Source organism: Papio anubis, chromosome 1, assembly GCF_008728515.1.
Source record: "Papio anubis isolate 15944 chromosome 1, Panubis1.0, whole genome shotgun sequence".
NCBI classification, from domain to species: domain Eukaryota; kingdom Metazoa; phylum Chordata; class Mammalia; order Primates; family Cercopithecidae; genus Papio; species Papio anubis.
This window is the reverse complement of record NC_044976.1, coordinates 210971082-210994493: the sequence shown is the minus strand read 5'-3', so window position 1 is coordinate 210994493 and position 23412 is coordinate 210971082. Positions and strand designations below refer to the sequence as shown.

Below are 23412 nucleotides of genomic sequence, written 5' to 3'. Positions count from 1 at the left end.
TTCTACTATGGATTACTGGATTGAGTAATCCAAATTCTGATTAGAGCTGGTGATCAATCTAGCTACACAGCTGGTATGATTGCTGAATTGACTGTGCTTTCAGGGATTATGTGGGGATAGGCTTAGACATGTTTTTTATTTAAGACTTGTTAGCTGAGACTGACCCAGAAATATTTCAGGGACTTACCTAGGGAAAAAGAACTTACCGCATTCATTCCTTGCCCAAAAAACGGCACTATAGCATGAGCTGCATCCCCCAGCAGTACACAGTGAGATTGAAAGTGAAAAGAAGAGCACTTTACAGATATCATGGGCTGGGCAGGCAACAGGAAGAAATCTTGCACCAGGAGTTTCCTTCAAAGGAAAATAATCCAAATGTAAAGACATCAAATCAGGTATTAAATCCTGCTAAATTATTTCAGATTTACTAAATTAACTATCACGAAGTTTTGTTGAAAAATACACAAGAATGCCAACAAGAAAACAGAAAAGGGAAAAAATGAAGTCTTCCAGTCTTAAAATTCCATTATTCTAATTACCTTCTTGGTCTGCAAAAACGTTCATCACATTAAAAATAAGAGTTTGGCTGCATTTGAATAATTTAAATATTTCTGTATCATATGTTATTAAAACTTTATTATCATGCACATGGGCCATGAGATTTTCAAATACAGCAGTGTATTTTAGGTTTCCATAAAAAAATTGAGCAAATGCTGCTGTGCATTTGATCAGAAGACAATAAACCAAAATTGAAATTAATGTGAATCTTTATGTATTTGGAAATGGATAATAGTAATAAAACTAGCATTTGGGGGATGGGAATCATTTGGTGAAATGGTACCAATTTTAAGTTGGACAGGAAGAATAAGTTCAAGAGATCTATTGTACAACATGGTCCTTATAATGAAAAACAAACAAAAAACCTAGTATTTGTAAAGCATCTGTAGAAGTGTTGAGGAAGCTCTAAGTCGACGAATAGTACCTAGCCTCAAGAATCTTAAATCTGGCTGGAAAGGCAAAAAATAGCCATGAAACCAGTTTGAAAGTACATAAGGGCTAATGCTGGTGTGCAGAGATTTCTCTTCACAGTTGGAGAAGGAGGGATCCATAGAGACTAAATGAGTCTTCAGGAAAGAAAGTGACTGGCAATTTTTAAAAGACCCGGTATGGGCCAGCAGTGGGTTATTCCTTTTACATAATTAGCTCATTTAATTTTCACAAATGCCCTATGGTAGATACCCATTTTAAAGGTGAAACTCAGGGAAGTAAGGGGCAGAAGTTGTATTAAAATCTTGCTCTGCTATAGACTGAATGTTTATGCTCTCCTAACATTCATAGGTTGGAATCCTAACCTCCAATGTGATGGTATTTGGAGATGGGGCCTTTGGGTGGTGATTAGGTCCTGGGAGTGGCCCCCTATTAATAGGATTAGTGCTTTTATAAAAGGGACCCCAGAGCGATCTCATGCCCCCTCCAGCATGTGAAGACACAGCAAAAAGACTCATCTATGAACCAAGAGGTGAGGCGTCACCACACACTGAACCTGCTAGTGCCTTGATCTTACACTTCTCAGCTGTTAGAACTGTGAGCAATACATTTCTGTCATTTATAAGCCACCGAGTCTATGGTAGTTTTATTATGGCTCACTGAACTGACTAAGGCATACTCTCTGTAGCATTGCGCTGCCTTCATGAAGACATCATTGGAGGTGTCTAGATAGACAACTTAATATGCACCAAGCCTTGTGTTGAATGATTTATAGACATGATCTCATTTAGTCCTTGTAACAACCCTTTGGGATAGGTTCTACTATTTATCAACCTTTTACCATGAGTGGAATATGGGAAAGCTTACGTGGCTAGTAGGTATAGGATCCAAGACCTGAGGCTGCCAGATGTATCTGCTGGGCCAAAGATTTGTGTATCTACCAGTAGAAAAAAGTTCAGCCAGTTCCTGTGGCACATCAAGCCCTAAGGAGCCTGAGGAACCTGCATAAGATGCACAAAAGCCTCGGGACATTGGTGACTCATCTTTCCTGGAGGAACTGGCCACGGCATGGGTGTTTTTCAGTATTCCTGCTCACAGCACAATATCTACTTAGACTTTTGCTCTAATATGGGTTTCTGTCCAGGTTACTGCATGATCCATCATGTTTAACCCAAACTGAAATCAGGTGCATAACCTTTATTTGAATTTGGAATAATTCAAACAAGTGCAGCAAAAGGCACATCTTGCAACTTACTCTCCAATTAGAGGGATGGCATCCGGAAAGTATTTCTGGAAGAAATCTATCACATCATTACTGGTTAGAAGTTTATCAAACTCATCAAAGGGCATGAACAGAGTACATGTGAATGATTTGCTCTGTGAGAAGAAGAGAAACAGAGTGAAAGGGGATAGAGGCCAAGTGATGCTGGCACTGTAGGTGGATCCCGAAATCACAGGACTTCTTGCTGTGACCAGGGAGCTTTTGGAAGGAATGTCCAAGCAGACAGGAAAGGCACTGTCACTTTGTTCCACTGCTCCCAAAGAAAAGCTCTGCCAAGTCCCAGGGGTGTTCTCCAGCTTCTTTGATTATTAGGACAATTTCTATATTGTAAACTCTCCATTTTCACACAGCAAATACTATACTCTTTTTTTTTTTTTTTTTTTTTTTTTTGAGATAGAGTCTTGTTCTGTCGCCCAGGCTGGAGTACAGTGGGGTGATCTCAGCTCACTGCAAGCTCCGCCTTCCAGGTTTAGGCGATTCTCCTGACTCAACCTCCAAGTAACTGGGATTACAGGCACGCACCCTGCTAATTTTTTGTATTTTTGGTAGAGACGGTGTTTCTCCATGTTGGCAGGTTGGTCTGGAACTCTTGACCTCAGGTGATCCACCCACCTCGGCCTCCCAAAGTGCTGGGATTACAGGCATGAGCCACCACGCCCAACCTACATTCTTTAAATAACTAATAGGTTGGTTAGATTTGACATCTCTTTTTCTTCCTTTTAAGATAGTATTACTAGGCCCTGGACCCCAGGACAGATACCAACAGAAAGAAAAAGACCCCAACCTGGGAAACAGCGATATCTACCTAGGAAAAAAGTCTCTAGGGTCTAATGAAAGAAAAGCCATGCTCTCTTTTTTTTTTTTTTTGAAACAGGGTCTTGCTTTGCTTTCCAGGCTGGAGTGCAATGGGATGATCACGGCTTACTGCAGCCTCCACCTTTGGGGCTCAAGCAGTGCTCCCACCTCAGCCTCCTGAGTACTTGGGGATGCGCATTTCACCATGCCTGGCAATTTTTTTTTTTTTTTTTGATAAAGGCAAGGTCTTGCTCTGTTGGCCACACCAGTCTCGAACTCCCAAGCTCAAGCAATCCTCCCGCTTTGGCCTCCCAAACTGCTGGGAACACAGGTGTGAGCCGCTGCGCCCAGCCCCATGCTCTCTTTTGATAATGCATTTTCCAATGTACTACAGACCTTAAAGGCTGAATCGCTTCCTAATAGACAACCTAATCTCTTTGGCTTTTCTGGGAGGGCCATTTCTTCCTAAATTGTCTTTAGTGGAGATGACAGGCACCACCACACATAAACTCTCGTTACCCATTCATTTAAGTTAAATCTCCTTTCCAAAGTAAATAACTGGAAATCCTTCAGATTTTTCCTCAGTCATCCCAAAGTTTCAAAGCTATAATCACTAAATAGATTAAACAATGAAGACATCAATTAGGTATACACATTCTAAGTATAAACGTAAGTAATAAACAACATTAATTACAGATGTAAAATTACAGTTGATAAAAAATTCTATACTACCATGTTAGGAAGTGCAATCATCATAAAGGTATTTCTAGGCCAAATATGCAGATAATTAGGTTCCATGGCATACTGCAGAAAAAAGAATATGTGATTGATTAGTGCAATTATATAGCAAACCTATAAAACGGACTCAGCTTTATAATAGTTTCCACAGTAATTAAAACCAGTACCATATATACGATGATATGCACATCTACTGCTACATAAAATAGAAGTTGTCTTAGAAAACACTTTGTATTCTGTCTTTATAAACTCAACCTTAGATAGGTTTTTTGGACACCAGGTATAATTCAAAATTTCGGAATACATGCGTGTGCGTGTGTGTGTGTGTATGTAAGGAAAAAGAGAGAGAGGGAACATCTTACGTTCTCAAATCTTGAATCACACCTGGTATAATTATACCTGGTATATAAGTACACATACATGCACATATCTAGATGTGTACATGTGTGTATATGCACACATGTATAATGTATGCACACACATTATGTATATATTTATATAATTTTTTTTTACTTTATCTTTTGCCTTATTTCAGAACTTATCTATACTGGACAGAAAAGTCTTACATTTAAATTTCATGAGCCAAACCAAAATTTTAGAAACAAGCTTCTTATCGTTTGTTTCCTATAACATAAATAATAGAGAAGAGTCTTATCTCTTTAGTAAGTCCTCTGTAATTACTATTAATACAATAACAGCCTGAATAAGTATTAATTGCTTGGGTAGATCAATTGACCCAAAGACCCAAGTGACCCAAATTTTTGAAGGTTCCCAGGGGTATTATATACATGGAAATATGCAAACAATTTTCCAATTATTTCAAATTTGTATTATTTTTCTACAGATGTTTCGAGAGCACCTTCCATGTATATCTTACATGGTAAGAATACCGAAAAAACAGCATAGGCTTGCAGCAAACATTTTTACACTGTATCATAGTTATTTGTGTCTTAGCTGAAGGGACTGTGCCTTTCTTGCTTTTTTAGCCTCGGACTCCCAAAGAAAGCCCAACACACAGACACAGAAATGAATACGTACATAACTCTTGACCTTACAGTGCAGTCGAATAGGCAACAGGAATACATATGAAAAGCAATTACTTCTTTTTAACAGTAATACTAGTGGTAGAAAGCCATTTACCCAATCTCTTGCCCCCACTCCAACCATCAGAGGAGTGCAAGTGCCTATTTCATGCATTACATTAAGAACAAAAGAAAAAAAAAGACACAAAGAAAAATAGAGAGTCTCATAAGACTGTTTTTGGGCCATGGCAAAATGTTCCGATGTCTGAGTGACATTGCTATGCCTCAACAGTGTTCTTAAAAGAGTGGAGACATTTTTAAAACCATCAATTATTACTATTTATTACGTATACCTAGAAAATAAAGGGCTTACTTAAATCTAGCAAGCACAGTTCTTCTTAAGTGTGGAACAATTTTTCAGCAGAATTCTGTTATCCTATAATCCAGAGTTACAGATTCTAGGCCATGAGAACAGAAGCTATCTGCAAACCAGTACAAAAAGCACTAAAAAATTAGCGAATGCATTCTGACCATGAGGATGAAATAGAAAGGTAAGGAAATGTGAAAATATGGATTTTACTGGCGGATATTTAGTATTTAACAACACTATCCCATATTGACTAGCTGTTTTACAGTTGTCTGGATTTCCGAGGATAGATGAAATCAGCATCTTAAAAATGTATGCTTTATATGCAAATCAAGTATTTAATGTTGTTTGCATATCCATACTTATAAGCCAATATCCTTACTGTTTCTGTTAGCATTTTTTTCCTTAACAAGTTCCTATACTTACTTGCTTATGACAACATCAAAAATTACATACCACTTATTTGCCTGTGGTCACATACGGTTTAACCAGGAAATGAGAAAAACACAATAGAAATCACTTTGCAACCATTTTCTAGTCATTTTATCTAATAACTATTATTTGATTTAATCATGGTTATAAGAACCCTGGATTGTCAGTATACTGAAGGATTCATCATCAGCCTGTTTTTTCTCCCAAGAGAACATAGACAAATGATATTATTCAAATCCTTTATGTGTTTCCAGTAGGAGGGTTGTAACTTCTCCCTTCCCTTCTCCTCCCTTCCCTTCCTTTCCCTTCCCTTCCCTTCCTTTCCCTTCCCTTCCCTTCCCTTCCTTTCCCTTCCCTTCCCTTCCTTTCCCTTCCCTTCCCTTCCCTTCCCTTCCCTTCCCTTCCCTTTCCTTCCCTTCCCTTCCCTTCCCTTTTCCTTCCTTCCCTCCCTCCCTCCCTCCCTCCCTCCCTCCTTCCTTCCTTCCTTCCTTCCTTCCTTGAAGACAGGATTGGGCTATGTTGCTCAGGATAGAGTGCAGTGACATGATCTCAGCTCACTGTAGCCTTGACCTCCTAGGCTCAAGCAATCCTTCCATCTCAGCCTCACAAGTAGCTGGGACCACAGGGTGTGCCACCATCCCTGGCTGATTTTTGTATTTTTTACCAAGACAGGGTCTCCCTATGCTGCCCAGGCTGGTGTTGATCTCTTGGGTTCAAGCCATCCTCCTACCTTGGCCTCCCAAATTGCCAGGATTACAGGCCTGAGCCACTATGCCCAGCCTTCTCCTTTCTTTTTCACTCAAGAAAGCATATCAAAAAAGAAAGGACTGAGAATTGTATTATTAAAAAGATACCTATGCATCCAATTTATTATTAATTACAAAGTTCTTGTGATAGGCCTCAAAATGGATCAAGACATGTTGCTGAGAACGACTGCACTAGAATATGCATTTGCACTCATGGTGCAAGGGTTGTGCAAAGGCGTTGAGAAAGGGCAAGGACTCACATCTCCGTTCTTAGGTGGAATAGTCAACTCCATGTACCCATGAGGAATGTACTGCTGACTGTAATCAAAGCGAGGTTTCTTCATCAGGTGAGATCTGACAGTTGAATAGGCTCCATCACATCCTACAATAAGGTCACAAGTGACATCTTTGGGAACTTTGTCAGATCTGAAAAACAGAACAAAACATCCAAAAGAAAAATATGTCTAGTGGTGAAAATGATGATGTACCTCTGGGTGTGAGAAGTAGTGGCTCCACAGATAACTTAGAAAGCTCATTTTACATGTTTGATTTGGAGCTTTGAGTTAATAGATGCAACATTTAGATGAAAACACTTGTCCCAGTCATACATTTGCTTATGAGAATAGCACAACACCCTACTGATTAATAAAGACATGGCTGTAATCCCAGCACTTTGGGAGGCTGAGACAGGCGGATCACGAGGTCAGGAGATCGAGACCATCCTGGCTAACACGGTGAAACCCCGTCTCTACTAAAAAAAAATACAAAAAAACTAGCCGGGCGAGGTGGCGGGCGCCTGTAGTCCCAGCTACTCGGGAGGCTGAGGCAGGAGAATGGCATGAACCCGGGAGGCGGAGCTTGCAGTGAGCTGAGATCTGGCCACTGCACTCCAGCCTGGGTGACAGAGCAAGACTCCGTCTCAAAAAAAAATAAAAAAATAAATAAATAAATAAAAAAATAAAAGACATGGTAGGCCACAGAAGTGTGACAGGATTTGAGATTTTTGCATGAAGAAGGAGAATCTTGAAAACAGGGCAAGTGTTCCAAGTGTACAAATGAATGTATGTACAACCACAAGGATGTGACCAGGATTTTCTAACAATACATTTGGCTTGAGCAGAGGTATTAGAAGAAAAGCTTAAGAAAAGAATACAAGGTAGGGAGAGAAAGGAAGAGGAAAAGAAGAGAATCTTGAATGTTAAGATAAAAGATTTCAAAACATTATTCTGGCAAAAGGGAAACTGAATTTTTCTATTAGGGGAATGATGTATGAAGAGTTGCAATTTAAGAAAACTTCCTTGGCAGTTTGAAGTGAAGGCAGAATGCCAAAGGGAGCAGAAAACAGGGATGAGGTGATGGAAACATATTATAGTACATGTGCAGGGATGACAGCCAGAAGTAGTGTCCTGCAGCTAGAAGGAGGAAGACAGACTCTGAAGCCGGCAGAAAGTAGGAGATACTGAGGAGTGTTACAGATTTAATGGGCGAGGACAGGGGAAGAACACATCATGAATGATTCTAATTATTCGGGCATTAGTTCTGGGGAAGTCAGGAATGGGATGTGATCTGGGAGAAGCAGGTGATCAAGGTTTTAGATGTGTTTGAGATAATGGCAAGATGTTCCAGCAAGTATGTGTGATGGGAAATTAACATAAATTGATTAGAGCTTCTATAAGGATTTAGAACGAAGAAAGAGGCTTGGACTGGAAATATTCATCTTAGAGATGTGGTTGTTGAACCCATGCATGTGGATCCATAGCATATCGCAAGAGTGGGGTATGAGGCTTGGAACCTTAGAGGAAATAGAATCATCCGAGGAAAGGCAGAGAAATAGCACCTGGAAAGAGAACAGGACAGCAGTGGAGGGTCACGTATTTGTGAGAGAGGAGAGAGTTTGAAGCACGTTAGAGTCACCAGGGTGGAATACAGTTCAGTAGGAAGGTGAGCGAGTATGAGAATTAAGAATTATTGGCATTGGTGTTCAGGTGGCATCAGGGCCTATTTTCAATCTAAAATTCCTTGAATCTAGAAACTATTTGGATGATCCTTTCAATAATCTTTTAACTCTTTCAAAAGAGCCAAAGAACAAAGTTTATGGATACAATTCTCCACTCCCAGCTTGCACCTCTGAAGTCCAAAACCTGACCCATAGTTACCCAAGCACTGTGATCATTCCTTCCTCTGGATTACATTTCAACAGCTTGTGGTTAAAGTGCATTTTCACACTGGGGTATTTCTCAGCAGCTGAGGAAATGGAGAAAGAGGCAAACAGAATGAAATTTCAATTCTTACTTCACTTAATGAAATTGAAATATTAATTGTTTTCTGGGAACAGTATGGTAGAGATTTTTATTCATAACAATGTTAAAATAAGTTCACTTAAATGGAATTTGACAACTGTTTGGTAACTATTTCAGTATAATTTGCTAGTAAAACAGATGAATAAAAACCAATTATTCTCATCTCAAAAAGGAAACATCCAACTGATTCCACTGTGCAAACTCTTGCATTGCTGTAATTATTAGCACCCTGGAAAAGAAGCAAGCATCTCATATTTCAGACATCGCCTCTAATCTAAGGTTTTGCTGTGATTGGAAATATTCAGCCAAACGCCTTTCCTCATATTATGCATGTCTCTATATCTCTTTTTAGCTAGTTTTCCGGAATTCCGATTGAAGTTGTCACAAATAGAGATTGTTGACTTTAAATCTCTTTGAAATCAAACACTGGAATAGTTAGGGGGAAAATGAGTAAGAAGCTTTGAAACCTCTCAATAAACTGAAACAAATTATTTTCATAATTTTCTGTTTTGCCTGCTAGCACTCTAGAGAATTGAGTGAATTTCAGTTTATGAACTATTAATTATGTCCTTGTTACAACAGGAAAATATGATTTTGTCCCTATTAATGCTCATGTATTCATCTATAAATACAGCCTATTTACTGTTCTTAAAGGCACAAATCAGAATACAGGTGTCAGAGCTGGACTAGACCTCAGAGATGATTTAGTTCAAAATCCTTCATCTTAAAAAGGGAGTAACCAAGATTCCGGAAGTAAAGGTCAAATGCTTGAGGTCACACAAAGTGAAAGCTCATCAAGCTGTATACATTAATTACGTACAGTTTTTTGTATGTCAAAAAAGTACGTAAAAAGAATGTTGAATTTGAAAAAAAAATGGGGAAAATAAGGCAGGAGTTCTATTCCTGCCTGTACTTATCTCCCCTCTTCATCTCAGTCTTGTCTTATTTTACTCTGTTTTGTTTCAGTTTGATTTGGGGGTTGAAGATTTTAACTTTCTTGCAAAACCTGACAGACCCTAAACCAAAGAAATTCATCTATGTATAAGAAGTAGTTTGTCAAATAACTTTGAAGTAATCAGAGTTGACCTGATATGCCAAGGATATATTTTAGAAACATAACATGTGTTGGTGACATAAACTTTTAACAAAATTATGTTTATGTTTTACATAAGTGTATAGTATTACATCCTAAATAATTTTTTATAGAACGTTAGTTCTGGGATATACTCCCTCAAAAAAACTGTTCTGTTGTCAAAGACAGAAGAGTAATGCCGAATACTTTGTCTTGGGCTGTGCTGTGCTAGTGTCCAGCCACATATAGCATTTGAGTGCTTGGAATGTGGCTATCCTAAATTGAGATGTGTTGCCTGCATTACATTTTGGCAAATTAGAACAAAAAGCATATATAAAAAGAATGACAGTGAATAACTTTCTGATATTGATTACATATTGAAATGATAATATTTTGGATATATTAGGTTAAAAAAATATATATATATATATTTTTGAGACAGATTTTCACTCTTGTTGCCCAGGTTGGAGTGCAATGGCGCAATCTCAGCTCACTGCGCCCTCCACCTCCCGGATTCCGGAGATTCTCCTGGCTCACCTCCCGGATTCCAGAGATTCTCTCGAGTAGCTGGGATTACAGGTGCCCACCAACACACCCAGCTAATTTTTATATTTTTAGTAGAGGTGGGATTTCACCATGTTGACCAGGCTGGTCTCAAACTCCTGGCCTCAGGTGATCCACCCACCTCAGCCTTCCAAAGTGCTGGGATTACAGGTGTGAGCCACTGTGCCCGGCCTAGGTTAAAGTATCTTATTAAAAATAACACCATCTTCTTCCTTTTTTTTTTTTTTAACACGGTTAGTATAAATTTGAAAAGTACACACATGCCTGGTATTTGTGGCCACATGTTGGACTGTGCTGCTCTGGAAGATCCGCAATGCAGACCAAGAATATAACAAAAGCCCTGAGACGTACTGTAAGAAAAAAGGCTGAACACTTGTTTGAGGCAGGATTTGTCAAACTTGTTTGGCCACACATCCTTTGTCTGTTTGCTTTGGCTTAACAATTATTAACATCTCACAGAACAGCGGATGAACCATGAAACAATCCCGCATGAAATGCCAATGTAGGGAAATCATGGAAAGACAATGTTGTCAGAGGCGAGCTTGTGCAGTTAGGGAGAAGTGAGCATTTATAATTGATTAAATATGTGGAATGAAAACCTCCCACATTTGATGCCCTGTAAACAAAGAACAAACTTTATATGCCCAACAAAGAGTGAAGAGATTCAGCATTCATTTTATTGATGTATTTATGGCATTTATGAAATTGTGTGCCATGCAGCACATTCCTAATGAAAAACAATTTGGGGAACTTCTGATGTGTACACTAAGATTGTACCTTTCCCATGTTTTAAGTTCCTTAGTATTAACAGATGTTTTATATATAATATCGGAGGCAGAAGTCATAATAGTTAAAAGCATGGACTTTGGGATAAACAGACTCAAATTTAAATCCAGATTCTACCACTTATTAACAGTGTGATCCAAGCTCTCTAAGCCTCCATTTCACCATCTGTGAAACTGAAATAAAAGTAATTTCCCCCTCATAGAGTTGTTGGAAGGGTTATGCAAATCTATGCATGTAAAACACTTAACATAGAGCTTGGTGCTTCAATGGATGTTTGCTGTTATTTTTATCTGATAAATTGAGAGGATTTTAGAAAGACGGTGTCATAGGTCTGCTATACTGCTTTTTGTAACAGCTGTTTTGTGGGTTTTTCTTGTTGTTGTTTTGTTTTGATTTTTTTGAGTTGACGACTTGCTCTGTGGCCCAGGGCTGGAATGCAGTGGTGCAATTATACTCCTGGGCTCAAGCCATCGTCCCTCCTCAACCTACCAAGGTGCTGGGATTACAGATGTGAGCCACTGCACCTGGCTGGTTCATTTGCTTTCTTGATATCAACTTGAATATACCTAGCAAACTGCCTCCACTCCACCCATCTACCCATCCAAAAGGCAGTCTGACAAATATAACTAAAGAAATACAATTAATAATAATACTAAACCCTCTCTCTTATATCTGGTGAATCAACTAAAGTGAAATTTCTCATAGCCCTCCCCTCCCAGTTTAATCCCATTAGATTCAGTTACATTCAGTAGATGTATTGAGGGGATTGTGGAGAAACAAAGATAAATCATGTACAGCCTCTATTTAAAAATCAGAGTCTACTGGGCTCCATCACGAGGGACTAGTTTAAAAGACAGTAGAAATATTAAGTGGCATGCTTTGCTGGGAATAAATCTGTTTAATACAAATGCTGAGGGGAGGAAAAGCAACTACAATGTAGGCTTAAACTTAGTAAGGGATACATGGGGTGTGATTGGATTGACTATGCAAGCTACAAATTTAATTTTTAATCCAGTGGCTTTTCCATGAATAGGTAGGCCTTTTTTAGTTACACAAATTTAAAACTTCAGGGTTATATTTTACACCTTTCTCTTTCTCAACTTTCTATATCCCCTATCTATCGATTTATTCTGTTACAAATATCATGAATCTACACCCTACTTTCCAACAACATTACTATAGCTTTATTCTTGGGCCCTTTTGTGCCCAGGGATTATGGAAACCCCTTGAAGATTGCAACCCCTTCTCAGTCTTCACACTACGGCTTTTCATCTCTCTAACAGGCAAATCTTTATTATTATTATCATTATTATTATTATTATTATTATTGAGACTGAGTCTCCCTCTATCACCCAGGCTGGAGTGCAATGGCATGATCTCGGCTTGCTGCAACCTCTGCCTTCTGGGTTCAAGCAATTCTCCTGCCTCAGCCTCCAACGTAGCTGGGATTACAGGCATGTGCCACCACATTCAGCTAATTTTTTTTTTTTTAATTTTTGTATTTTTAATAGAGACAGAGTTTCACCATATTGGCCAGACTGGTCTCGAACTCCTGACCTTGTGATCCACCTGCCTCAGCCTCCCAAAGTGCTGGGATTACAGGCGTGAGCCACCGCGCCTGGCCCAAAAGGCAAATCTAATTGTGTCACTTTGCGAATTGTTTGAGTTTATCTATCATTCCATTAGAGTGTGAGTTCTTCATCAGCGTGAACACTCATTCACTTGGTGCCTAGGAGACCATGGGGATTCAGTACATGTTAAACAAATGATTTCAGTTCAGAGAATAGTCAGTGAAGTGGGTGCTAGCACCTGTAATCCCAGCTACTCTGGAGTCTGAGGTGGGAGAATCACTTGAGTCAGGAGTTCAAGACCAACCTGGACAACATAGAAAGACTCTACCTTTAAAACAAATTTAAAAATTAGTCGTATGTGGTAGCATGTGCTGTAGTCCCAGCTTCTCGGGTGGCCAAGGTGGGAAGATAGCTTGAGCGCAGGAGTTCGAAGTTGCAGTGAGCCATGATTGCACCACTGCACACCACTCTGGGTGACAGCAAGACCTCATCTCTAAAAGCTTTAGGCAATTGATATTTTCAAGAAGGACTTCGTTTATTTATTTCTTTTTTTTGAGACAGGGTCTCCCTCTGTTGCCCAGGGTGGAGTGCAGTGGCGCAATCGCATCACTCACATCTCACTGTAGCCTCGACCTCCCTGGCTTAAGTGATCCTTCCACCTCAGGCTCTTGAGTAGCCGGGACTATACGTACACGCTTCCACACCCAGTTAATTTTTCATTCTTTGTAGAGATAGGGTCTCTCCATGTTGCCCAGGCTGGTCTCAAATTCCTGGGCTCAAGCGATCCTGGCCTCACCCTCTCAGAGTGCTGGGATTACAGGCATGAGCTATCATACCTAACCTCAAGAAGGACTTTGTAATGTACATAGTCTTGCTCTTCATAACCCATGGAAAGGAGCAGCAAGCAAATCCAGTAAATCATATGACAAGATTAGTGTCATGTGCTTTACTCAAAATGATAACTGGTAAATGAAAGCATTAGACTTACCAGTCAATAGATCCTTGTTTAGATTTTCTCTGCTTACAGAAAGGATATACTGCAAGAAAAGTAGGGTAGATACTGTTTGTTTCTGGTGAATGGACAAATATAATTCTAAGTTATTCACTCAGCAATAAAACATATTTATTATTTAGCAGAGGGTTGCAAGCTTAATTTTGTAACCATTTCGCTAAATGACCTTTGTTTTTTTTGTTTAAAAAAGAACGCTTCAGCCAAACACATATAATACAATATCCAAGTTTACACTTAGGCTTTTTCAAAGTTTAATACTTTAAAAATCAAATCCTTCTCTTGTAGCTAAAATATAATTTTCATCAAGAGAGTTCTATATCAAAAACAAATCATAAATGTAATATTTTCAGCTTAGGTCTCCAAATTTAGCTCTTAGAAAAACTTCAGTCATGACAGTATCACTAGAATCAAAGTGTTATTTCCTGAAGAGACAACTTTGAAGGCTTTCATTTCAATGTAAAAGGGGTGTGTGTGTGTGTATGTTGGTTGTGGTAGGGATGAAGGTTGATAGGAATAGGACCAGTCCTTGCATGGAACATGTGTTGGTTGTTTCTAACTTTATAGGACAATTCAGCAAAGCTGACCCTCCCCTGAGGCAAGGTAGGCACAGTGCCTATGGGCCTACAATACTTTTTTTTTTTTGAAACAGAGTCTTGCGCTGTTGCCTACGTTGGAGTGCAATGGCGAGATCTCAGCTCACTGCAACCTCCACCTTCCGGGTTCAAGCGATTCTCCTGCCTCAGCTTCCCAAGTAGCTGGGATTACAGGTGCCCGCCACCACACCCAGCCAATTTTTTTTTTTTAATTTTTAGTAGAAATGGGGTTTTGCCATGTTGGCCAGCCTGGTCTCGAACTCCTAACCTCAGGTGATCCACCGACCATGGCCACCCAAAGTGCTGGGATTACAGGGATGAGCCACATCACCAGGCCACTTTTTTCCTACTGATTTAAAAATAAACTAAATCAAAACATTTTTAAGGACTCTTAAAAGTATTGTAAAACTGTTTTGATTTTAGTTTATTTTTAAATCAGAAGGAAAAAAGTGGCCGGGCATGGTGGCTCATCCCTGTAATCCCAGCATTTTGGGAGGCTGAGGCAGGCCGATCAATTGAGGTCAGGAGTTTAAGACCAACCTGGCTAACATGGCAAAACCCCGTCTCTACTAAAAATACAAAAGTTAGCTGGGCGTGGTGGCACGTGCCTGTAGTCACAGGAAGCTGAGGCAGAAGAACTGCTTGAACCCGAGAGGCAGAAGTTGCGGTGAGCCAAGATGGCGCCACTGCACTTCAGCCTGGATGACAGAGTGAGACTCTATCTCAAAAAAAAAAAAAAAAAAAAAAGAAAGGAATAAAGAAAGAAAGAAAAGGAAAAAAAGAAAAATGTTAAGTATTATATAATAACAAATATGTAATAATAAATCCAGCATGGATTTTATTAATCTTTATACCAATGAACCCATAAAATCTAATTTTTAATATTTATTATTTTTCTAGAAAAGGAGCCCATGGAGGCCAAAGTGCCACTTGGGGCCCATTAAAGTCATAATGCAAGCTGGTAATTCATGGTGAATCTATTCTTTAAAATTTTAAAGCATATAATTTCCCAAATTATGGGACATAACAAATATTTTTAACACATATATACTAATTTATGAATCTTCACCTCATCCAAAAATAGAAGTATACATTAACAGCTAAATCTATACTTAGTGTAAAAATAACTTGGTCAGTGGCAATGACTGAAGAAGAAATTCCTGTCTTTGTATAATTTAAAATGAACAGAAACATCTTCATTCTCTTCCTCAAAGCTAAGTTATTAATAGACTGTATTTCGACAGAAATCAAACTTGTCATTTAAATTATGTTAGGAAACATTCAAATTATAAAGGTTTTTTAATTTTTAATTTTTTTTTTTTTAAATTTTTGAGACAGGGTCTTGCTGTTGCCCAGGCTGGAGTGTGGTGGCGTGATCATGGCTTACTGCAGCCTCAACCTCCCGGGCTCAAACGATCTTCCCACCTTAGTCTCCCAAGTAGCTGGGACTACAGGTGCGCACCACCATGCCCGGCTAATTTTTAAATTTTTTATGTAGATACAGGGTCTTGCCATGTTGCCCAGGCTGGTTTTGAACTCCTGGGCTCAAACAATCCATCTACCTTGGCCTCCCAAAGTTCTGGGATTACAGGTGTCAGCCACCGTGCTTGGCCCAAATTATGAAGATTAATTTACATGGGGAAGATATTTTCTTTCCACCTCAGTCAACTGGGAACTGATAGACTTGTCAGCCCTGCAGGAACACCAGAGTGTCCCTTTCTTTCTTTCTTTCTTTCTTTTTTCTTTTTTTTGTTGAAACAGAGACTCGCTCTGTCGCCCAGGCTGGAGTGCGGTGGCGCGATCTGGGCTCACTGCAAGCTCCGCCTCCCGGGTTCCCGCCATTCTCCTGCCTCCGCCTCCCGAGTAGCTGGGACTACAGGCGCCGCCACCACGCCCGGCTAGTTTTTTGTATTTTTAGTAGAGACGGGGTTTCACCATATTGGCCAGATGGTCTCGATCTTCCGACTTTATGATCCGCCCGCCTCGGCCTCCCAAAGTGCCGGGATTACAGGCTTGAGCCACCGCGCCCGGCCACGCCTATAATCCTAACACTTTGCGAGGCCAAGAGAAGGTGGGCTCCCTGGGGATGTGAAGAAATCCCAGAACCATGGGAATGGCGTTGTGCTCCCACGGGCTGTGGAACTGACCAGGTAAAGCAATTTTATGCATTCTTAAAGGGCAAGGAGGCCGCCATATTTGACTGAGATATAAAAGTGACGATAAAGAAAAACTGAAGTATGTGGGGCCCCTGTAAATTTTGCATAAACTCAATTCTTAAGAATTGAGAAGTAGCAGGAATGATGCGGGAGGGGCCGTTTCCTCCTTGTAATGCATTGAAGGCCGCAAAATGGGAACTCACACCAACACGTTCACTCTCTTGGGGAATGTATGCACACTGTCTCTCTCGCTCACACACACACACACACACACACACGGTGGTGGGGGTGATGGTGTCAGGTCCAAGTCCCTCTCCTCATTTAGCTTTTCTGATACCTGAACCGTGTCTTATCTATGGATACATTACCGGTTCAGTCTCTGAAGCGGGGACTGCTATGGTGACTTGGCCTTCCTCCGGACGTTCCTTGTTAATACAAGTGAACAGTGAGAGGATTGCGTTGATTTCACTCTCAACTCAGTGAAACAAATAAACACCCGGAAACTGGTTAGAATTGTAGAACTTCCGCCTCCACCCCAGTCCTAATGAGTCAGACTCTGCATTTTAACAGGATCCCAAGTGAGTTTGAGAAGCACAGGTCTACTTTCAATGAGAGCTCTACTTAGGGTCAGACTTAGAAGAATATGAATCTCATTCAGACTCTGCACTTCATAAAAGGAGGCATAGCTGGATAAAAATAAAGCAAGTTGGAGTTTTTCTCTTGTCGATGGATGTTTGGTGCATTGATTATCTCTCAAGAACAGAATCAGAAGGTCTAATTAGATGAAATACAGATTTCCCCCTGTTCTGTGTGTTACTGTGTGGAAGATAAGGAAAGCACACAGCAGGATAATAAGTCTGCTTTCATAAACTCTCCATCTTCATCTGGCCTCTGTTGTTTCAGAAATCGTGTAGTACCGAAAGCATTTCTGGATCATTCTATATATTCTATTATAAGCCCAATTTTGAGCAAGAGGGTGAGTTAGGGAAGGGCAACAACATCATGAAAGCTTCTAGATTGTTCTTGTACATTATGTTTGACGACAAATAAGATAGTCATCTTCTCCATCTAATTGAAAAGGAGAAAAGAGGGAAAGGGTGTCCCAGGTAGCAGGGCAGCACAAAGGCAAGAAACGGCACAATAAGAACAGTAACAGCTAATTCTTTTTGAATGTTTATTCTGATCTGGGGCTTGTTTTGAGCATCTCCTCTGAATAAACTTGCTAACTAGTATTGTATTCCTGGGGTCTAGACTAAGCCAAGCAATGTAAGAGATAGGACTGGAGAGAGAGGGGCCATCAAGCAAGAGGCAAGTTCCAGACGTTGACTTCCTTATAATCAGTGCACGAACAATGATCTCTGGGGTAAACCTACCTGAGACTTTGTCCCATAGGGAACTGCAGACTTTTTTCCTGAAAGAGAGTGGATCATTCTTGCTCTCATGGGAATACCTTGGGATACAATCTGAAATGAAACCAGAAATATTGAGTTCACTGACAGTAACATGGCATTATGCGAGAAAGATAGAAGTTGATTTTTAAATGTAATTTCAAGTATTCTCCAAGACATTTTAAAAATTGTGAAAGGCCATAGAAGCCCAACGTGGTAGAAACTCCTTCAATGAAAATGGTGATCATGAAGCTTTTAGTTTTTTTTTTAATCTTAGATCTTAGAACTGGCTTAAAATTTATCTGATCTAAATCAAATATCACAGATTGAGGAAAGTGATTTGTTGTTACAGAGGTTAAGTGATTTTCCCATCATGACAAAAAGGGAGATTATAAGGAGTAAAACCCAGGGCTCCTAACATTCAATGCAAAGTGTTTTCTTACACATGGCTGCTGCTATCTGGGAGAAAATAATAGGAATGCAAATAACACTCATATTTACTTGTATTATCAGCTCAAAGACACATTGTCACTGAAAGTAGTATCAAGAAAAATACATATATCACATCTGTTTATATTACCAAGCTACACGTAGACAGTGAAAAGGTCTACAACATTAAGCTCATATGATGAAAATCTGCTATAGGCCCACCATTCTTTATCCAAACCCATGGGGCTTCATGGTTTCAGAATTCAGAATTTTTCAATTTTAAAAAGTAGTGTAGTACCCATATGCTGATATCACATAAACCCATCCCATAATCAAACACAAAATTTCTGTAGCAAAACATATTTATGCTAAATGAGATTTTTAAAAGACTACAAAGAGTCTCATGTCAGGTCAGGTTTTGCTACTCAATGAGTGATGAGAAGCTTTCTGTTTTCAGAGTTTTTTGGAGTGTAAAATTGTGGATAAGAGATTATGGGCCTGTGCAATTGGGAAAAAAAAGGAATTTGGCTCCTCTTATCCTGGATGCCATCTTGACTCTCACTTTCTACAGGCATTGATGCACCATCCTGTTGAGAACCCAGTATCGGAAGCAATCATCCGGTTGCAGGGGCCCCCTCGGGTGCTTCAAGTGTCCAATGTTCACCCTCTTGCCAAATTTCAAATATTAAAAGCTTTAGTAGAATGAGTTTTCATGCAGAGATTCTTGGTATTAAATGGTACTTTTTAAGCCAGGATGAAATCAAATCCACGCAATTGTTGAAAAATACCAGGTATTATCTTCTATAAGAAAGATACATTAAGTACCTGATCTTCCAGGCCAACAGCTTTCAAGGCTTGTCGTCCTCTATGAGAAAGGGCTAAGTTAATGCTTCTTCCACGTGTGAAGTCAGCCACTCGAGGATCTGAGACATTGGAAGCAGACTCCATGTTATACACTCTTTATATCCTAGTCCAGGATAAGCAAAATTACCGCACCTGAACAATTGGTTCATTCAGAACCAAATTAAACACCTTCTTAATTCTTCTAAAGAAAATGCTAACAGCAGTAAATTTATATTAAATTAAATTTAGATAGTTGGTGTTTTTTTTAAAAAAACTAGTTTTTCTAAAAAAATTGTTTTATTAAAGAAACTTTTTAAGTTCAGAAAATCTAAAGAAAAATAAGTCAAAGAATTAGAACCACATCCTGCAATTAATTCTTTCTCTCCCTTCCTTCCTTCCTTCCTTCCTTCCCTCCTTCCATTCTTTCTTTCTTTCTTTCTTTCTTCCTTCCTTCCTTCCTTCCTTCCTTCCCTTCCTTCCTTCCTTCCTTCCTTCCTTCCTTCCTTCCTTCTTTCTTTCTTTCTCTTTCTTTTTTCCTTCCTTCCTTCCTTCCTTCCTTCCTTCCTTCCTTCCTTCCTTCCTTCCTTCCTTCCTTCTTTCTTTCTTTCTCTTTCTTTTTTCCTTCCTTCCTTCCTTCCGCCACGCTGGAGCACAGTGGCGCAATCTTGCCTCATTGCATCCTCCGCCTCCTGGGTTCAAGCAATCCTCCTACCACACACCACCACACCAAGCTAATTATTGTATTTTTTGTAGAGATGGAGTTTTGCCATGTTGCCCAGGCTGGTCTCAAACTCCTGGCCTCAAGCGATCCACCTGCCCTGGCCTCCCACAGTGCCAGGAGCCACCATGCCAAGCCTTCATCCTGCATTTTTCACTATGGACGTACCTTCCCTAGCTTCATATACATCAATCTGGAAATTCCTCTTTGCAAGAAAGCATGCTTGTAATGAGCCGACCTAGAAATTAACAAAAAAATTTAAATATTTATCTGATTCCACAAATATAGGGAATTTTTAGCAGCAAAATGAAGCATCATGTGTGGCTATATTTTACTAGCCTCACATCATGTGTGGTCATATTTTACTAGCCTCATTTATCACATTGATTTACTCAATTTCTGCTGAAAAGCATCAGTGGCAAAAATAGCAATATTTATTCAAGATTAAGTAATACAATTTTAGAAGTCTTTTTTTTTTACTTTTTTATAGTGAGATAATTTTCAAACAGAAAGAACATAAAACATATATAGCTTACAGAATAATTAGAAAGCAATTCTTTATAACCTTACATCCGTTATAACCACTACTCTGGTCAAAAAGTAGAATAGCGTCATTCCTCCAAAACTCCCCCCACCTCCTCCCCAGTTATAGTCCCCTTCCTCTCACAAAGAGGTAAATATTATTCTGACTTTTGTAATAACCCATTCTTGCTTTTTTATATTTTAGCCTTTAGGTGTACATATTTCTAAGCAATATACTTTAATTTTACCCATTAAACATTTTTTAAAGTTTTTTTTTAGAGATGGGGTCTCACTATACTGCCCAGGCTGGTCTCAAACTTGTGGGCTCAAGTGATTCTCCCACCTTGGCCTCTCAAAGTGCTAGAATTATAGGCATGAGCCACTGTGCTCAGCCATTTACCCATTTTTTAACCATATAGTTAGAATTACCGTGTGTGTGTGTGTGTGTGTGTGTGTGTGTGTGTGGTTTGTTTTTGCATCTTGCTTCTTTAAGGCAACATTATGGGATTCATTTACATGATTACATGTAAACTTAATGTCATCCATTTTTTTTATTACTGTATGATTCTTCATTACATGAAAGATCACAGATCATCCATTCTACTGTCAAAGGACACTTCAGTTGTTTCTGGTCTGGGAATATGTTAACAATGCTTCAAAGAACATTTTTTTGTGTGCAGGAATTCTGGTACATATATGATGATATTTTTTTCGAGGGTTCTATGCATGGAAATGGAATATCCGGTCAAAAGTTTATGTGCCTTTACTTTTATGATGCCAAACTGTTTCAAAATTTGTTCGTAATGTGTTTTCCCACCAGCAGCTTCTCAGAATTTATCTTTGCCAGCACTTGATGTTCTCAAACTTTTCATTATTGTGGAGTGGGAGGGTGCAACCTGGTAAGTCGGAGAGGAATGTAGTTTTAATTTGCATATGCTTAATTACTAAAGAAGTTGAGCACTTTTGTTTTGTTTTGTTTTGTTTTGTTTTGAGACAGAGTTTCGCTCTGTCACTGAGGCTGGAGTGCAGTGAGCACTTTTTCGTATATTGATTGGCTGTTTGGATCTCCTCTTTTACCAAGCGTCTGTTTAGGTCTTTTGCCCATTTTCTACTGGATTGCCTATCTTTTTTCTTTTCTTTCTTTTTCTTTTTTCTTTTCTTTTTTTAGTTGTTCATAGAGTCTGAATATAGAGTCTTTGTCATTTTTAAACATGAAAAATATCTTCTTCCATTCTGTGCCTTGCTTCTTAAATGCTATAGTCTATTTTGAGGATGAGAAGCTGTTTATTTTAATGTAACCATATTCATCCATCTTTTATTATTAATGCAATTACAATTGTCATTTTATTTTTAATGCAATTACAAATGTCTTGTTCAAGAGATCTTTGCCTATTCTGAGATCATAAAGAATTTTTTCTGATCTATTGTCTTCTTAAAGCTTTATAGTGTTGTCTTCCCAGTAGCTTTATATAGGTTGTCGTAGTTTACTACCTCATCACTAGCAACTTATATTTGGTAAAGTCATCTGTATATAATTATCATACTTGAATTTTCAACAGTAATCAATACTGTTAACTAGACCTTCTGGAAACACTAACCTTCTCTCATTTTCTGGTTTTCTTCATACATCTCTGGCCAGTCCCACTTTTCCTCTTTCACCATTGCAAAGACAGACAAATATTGGAGTTTCTCAAATCTCCATCCAAGTCTGTCTTCTCCATCCATGATGATATGAAAATTTATATCTCCTATCCAGATCTGTTTTTCGAGCTCATGCGTACAAATATTTAAGTGATATAGCTTGTGGTATATCTCAAAGCACCTCAAAATCAACAGATCCGAATTGAAACTTGCAATCATCCCCTCCCATCTCATCAGTTCTCTCCACATATTCCCTATGTAAGTGAATGATATGCCATCCATCCAGTTGCACAAACTAGAAAGCTAGGAGTCACCGTCTCTCCTTGATACTCCACTCCCAGTTCTGCCAATTCTACCTAAAAATGTTTTTCCATCTACTCATCTCTTTTCATTTTCATCTTTCTGCCTCTAGTTATTGGAATCATTATGCTTGACTAATATCACATTTTCTGTGATTCTACCAGCATTCATCTTGCCTCTTTCCAATTTATTTTCCACAAGCAGTCATTTAGGGTGATGGTGTAATAGGTCATTTGAACTAATACCTCTACTGAGAGGAAAAGGAGATGCAGAGAGATGAACTTGGCATTTGGAGCCATGCCTATAGGCATCTACGAATGCAAGAGAGGCTGAGGACTTCAGTAGAATTTTTGACAGACTCACGAAACTAGAAGTACTATATTTGGACTCTGGGACACTCCCATACCCCTTGCTCAGGAGGGCAGGTTCTGATAAACCCCTTAGGTTTTAGATCAGGACCCTAAACAGGTACATCCCAGGAGAAGGACAAACTGGAAGGAAACCAGTAGTCCAAGGGCCTGTCTGGAATCATCTCTAGTCCTGATCAGATTGCATTAATTTTTGGTTACTGGTAATCACAGCCACCCAAAAGAAACAAACATAAATCCTCTCTGGAAAAAAAATGACATCACCATAGGCCTCAGATTTTCCCCATGTTTTAAAATATACAAATCTAATCATGTCACCCTTCTGCCCCAGCCTTGCTATCTTTCTTTTAGCCATTGTATTCACCATACTGCCCCTCACTGAGGGGTTTAGCGTGTATTATATCCATGGCCAGAAATGTTATCTTTCCTCTTTACATAGTAAACTTCCATTCATCCTCCAGGTCTCCACTCAGTTTCACTCCCTAAAAAAAGACTTCCTGGGCCACCCTACCTCAAGTCTCACAACTATGAGTTCTCACAGTGCTTTGAACTTTATCTTTGGGGTAAATTGCATCCTTCCAACTTCATATGTTCAAGTCCTAACCCCCAGTACTGTAAGAATGTGACATTATTTGGAGATAGGATCCTAATATAGGTAATCAAGTAAAGATGATATCATTAGGGTGGGCCTTAGTCCAATATGACTTGTGTCTTTATAAAAAGGGGAATCAGACATGCATTGAGGAAAGATGATGTGAAGAGACACAGAGAGAAGACTTC

The 23412-nt window shown here is 39.2% G+C and overlaps 1 protein-coding gene across 8 annotated transcripts in view; it reads right to left on the bottom strand.

Annotated features, from left to right (window-relative positions):
• The window catches only part of KMO (kynurenine 3-monooxygenase), a 61645-nt gene that overhangs the window by 24371 nt on the left and 13862 nt on the right, over positions 1 to 23412 (bottom strand). For 4 of the 8 annotated variants that reach the window (XM_031659868.1, XM_031659880.1, XM_031659861.1 and 1 more), the window contains exons 2-11: positions 19970 to 20039; positions 19066 to 19163; positions 17797 to 17886; positions 16792 to 16848; positions 13651 to 13699; positions 8526 to 8613; positions 6630 to 6795; positions 3797 to 3868; positions 2243 to 2364; positions 207 to 354 (exon numbers count right to left, since the gene is read on the bottom strand). In XM_031659868.1, coding sequence (XP_031515728.1) covers positions 207 to 354; positions 2243 to 2364; positions 3797 to 3868; positions 6630 to 6795; positions 8526 to 8613; positions 13651 to 13699; positions 16792 to 16848; positions 17797 to 17886; positions 19066 to 19163; positions 19970 to 20039 — 960 coding nt within the window. The remainder of the gene's footprint in view (positions 1 to 206; positions 355 to 2242; positions 2365 to 3796; positions 3869 to 6629; positions 6796 to 8525; positions 8614 to 13650; positions 13700 to 16791; positions 16849 to 17796; positions 17887 to 19065; positions 19164 to 19969; positions 20040 to 23412) is intronic. The other 4 variants (XM_031659864.1, XM_031659874.1, XM_031659885.1 and 1 more) reach the window with 3 other exon arrangements.